This window comes from Orycteropus afer, unplaced genomic scaffold (assembly GCF_000298275.1).
Source record: "Orycteropus afer afer isolate SDZICR_OR568_19922 unplaced genomic scaffold, OryAfe1.0 scaffold00476, whole genome shotgun sequence".
Lineage (NCBI taxonomy): Eukaryota > Metazoa > Chordata > Mammalia > Tubulidentata > Orycteropodidae > Orycteropus > Orycteropus afer.
Window position 1 is genome coordinate 406,404 of NW_006922063.1, and position 2,938 is coordinate 409,341.

The following is a 2,938-nucleotide window of genomic DNA, read 5'->3' on the forward strand; positions in this document are numbered from 1 at the left end:
CATCTAAAACACTGTTGTTGTTGTTTTCTGTCGACCCGACTCATAGCAACCCTTCCTTGGGTTTCCGAGGCAGTATCACTATGGAAGTAGATTGCCCAGCCTTCCTTCTGAGGAGTGGCTGGTGGGTTTGAACCACCAGTCTTCTGGTTAGCAGTCAAGTGCCTTAGGCATTATGCTACCAGAGCTCCCTCTAAAACACTATAAATGTCTATTCATGTGATTGGTCTATTCCTCCAAGAGGGCAGGAATCTGTCAGTGTTGTTCTTTACTGTATCCCAGATGTCTAGAACAGTGCCTGTCACATAAATGCTCAGTGAATATGTGTTAAATGAATAAACGCATGCCCAGCATGGTGAAGTAACAGAGAGATACTCAACAGGCATTAACTAATATTGGGACCAGGCTGATAATCACAAACACAATAGCTAACCCCTATATAGAGTGTGTTGTGGACGAAAGATGAGGCAGTCTGCTTCTGTAAAGGTGTACACCTTGGAAACCCAATGGGGGTCACTGTGAGTTGGAATCGACTCGATTACAGTGAGTGAGTTATATAGAATGTGTAACTATTTGCCAGAGACTGCTGTAAGCACTTTACATGTATCAGCTCCTTTAAACACTGCAATGACTCCTGGAAGTCAGGGCCAGCAAGACCCTCATTCTACAGATGAGGAAACAGGCCCAGAGAGAAGCCAAGGCCACACAGCTGGAAAATGGCAGAGCTGGGCTTGGAAGGAAACCAGGCCTGGCTGAATCCAGAGCCCATGACAGAAACCTCACAAGGAATTCCAAACCACTCCACTTCCTAGAGACACACCAAACCAAAACAAACTCACTGCCGTTGAGTAGGATCCAACTCATAGGGACCCCTCCTTGGATTTCTGAGGTCGTATCACTATGGAAGTAGATTGCCCAACTTTGCTTCTAAGGAGTGGCTGGTGGGTTTGAACTGCCAGCTTTCTGGTTAGCAGTCAAGTGCTTTAGGCACCACGCCACCAGGACTCCAGGCAATCCTTGAATCCTTGATAATTTCCCTGGATTTTTCATGTTCCCTGTGATTGGCACTGAATGGAGGAGGGGTTCAAGCTCAGTTTCCTGCATTTCTGAATTGTGTTTTCTGCATGGAGCAGGTATGACTTTTACACTCACAAGAGAAGAAAGGAGAAAGAGAGAGAAAGGTCAAAGAGTGACAGGAAGAGAGGACTAGAAGTCGCAGCTGCACTACAAGGACAGTGGAGGTGGTGAGGCCAGCGTTCCACAGGGTCTGCGGCCGCAGAAGCACAGGGGCTGCTCTGGCTGCTTCATCCCACCCCCCAGCATCTTGCCCTAGCATTTGAGGAAGGCAGGAAGGGGGCGGATCCCATGGCCAAATCTGTGGGCTTTGGGGTCCATGCTGCTACATTCCACCATGATTCCTGGGCAAAGACAGTGACCCCAGGCTTCCTGACTGAAGAACTGTATCCTGAGTTGTTTCTGATCCTGAATTGTAACCTGTTACTTCCTTAATATACCTCATAATTCTGTTCTTGGGGGGGGGGGGGATGTGATCCCTACCCACCCCCAAGCTACAGTTTCCCCATCTGTAAAGTGGGTCTCCTCTGAGTCCACGGCTCTTGGGGCTGGGGAGGAGAGAGAGGACATTATCCATGAAAACAGTCTGCCCAGTGCCTGGTCCACAGCGAAAGCTCAGTGCCTGTGAGCAGTTCTATTTCTTGTTACTGAAGGTGGTGGAGAAGCAGAAGGGTTGGGTAAAGGAGGTAAAGGGGAGATTTTTCTAGGGGCTTCAGGCCAGAAGAACATGAGTGTAATAGAGAGAGTAATAAAAGTCCCATGATGCATTTTCTGTTGGGTTCATGGTGGGCCACCATCCCTCCCTTAGGAAGCTGACCCTTTCCAATGAGTCAGGTCTCTCTCAGAGCCCCACAGCCTCCTATGTTGTCCACATCACAGCCCCATCACACTGCCCAGGCTCCCCCATCACAGCCCCCATCACTCTGTCCATGCTCCCCCACCCCAACCCCATCAATCTATCCAGGTCCCCTCATCACAGGTCTAAGCTGGGCTGTCTCTCCACTGGACTTCCTGAGGGCAGAGCCTGGAGCCATTGGGATGGCTGCTGTGTCCTCAGCATTGCCCAGCACAAGGCCAGGTCAGCTAAGCTCTCACGAAGGCATCCTTACTCTGTGTGTGTTATTTGGTAGTGTGCGGGCACCAGAGGATTCTTCCCAAACCAATATCTGAACAAGCCAGTGGAGAAGCCCAGTGGGGCTGACCCATTGGCAGCCCCTCCTCCTCTGCACAGACTGGCCATGAAGGCCTATATGGTGGGATACAGAGCTGGGGAAAGGGCCAGGGGTGCGGCTGGTGCTTGGGTGTCATCACCTGTAGATGGATCCCAAGGGGCAGGTGAGCCACACAGATTCAGACCCCTCGTTGAGTGTGAAGCTGTCAAAGACGACATACTTTGAACTGAAATTCTGGGAAGGTTTGCACTGGTCAAAGCAAGCTTCTATTTGTAGCTCAGGTCGCATGCGGCTGGACCATGTCTTTATGTCTCCCAGATAAAGCCAGCAGGGCATGGGCTCCTCCAGGGGCTCCTTGATGTAGCAGTACCCCAGGCGTTTGCGCTCACCGGGCTCATCACAGCGGTTACAGTCCTGCCAGGGCTCCCAGTGGGTGAAGATGAGTACCCTGTCACCCAAGTTCACGGTCTCATTCTGCAGGGGCTTTTGATCCAGGCCTTTATGTGTAATATGCAGGGTGTTGACATCCTGGAAATCAATCTCGTACTGCACCACTTGGCTGCCATTCTTGTCCTGGCAGACGTAGAGGCCCGTCTGGGAATGCAGTGGACTTCTAATGAGAATGCTGCCCTCAGGCATTATATCTATGTTGGAATCACTGGAGAGACTGGTGGTCGGGTTGGTCTCACCTGGCA

General features: G+C 51.0%; 1 protein-coding gene across 1 annotated transcript in view; it reads right to left on the reverse strand.

Moving 5' to 3' along the window:
• Positions 1-2,938, reverse strand: part of FAM187B (family with sequence similarity 187 member B) — a 26,453-nt gene that overhangs the window by 989 nt on the left and 22,526 nt on the right. Inside the window, exon 2 of the mRNA XM_007954876.1 lies at positions 2,383-2,932. Coding sequence (XP_007953067.1) covers positions 2,383-2,932 — 550 coding nt within the window. The remainder of the gene's footprint in view (positions 1-2,382; positions 2,933-2,938) is intronic.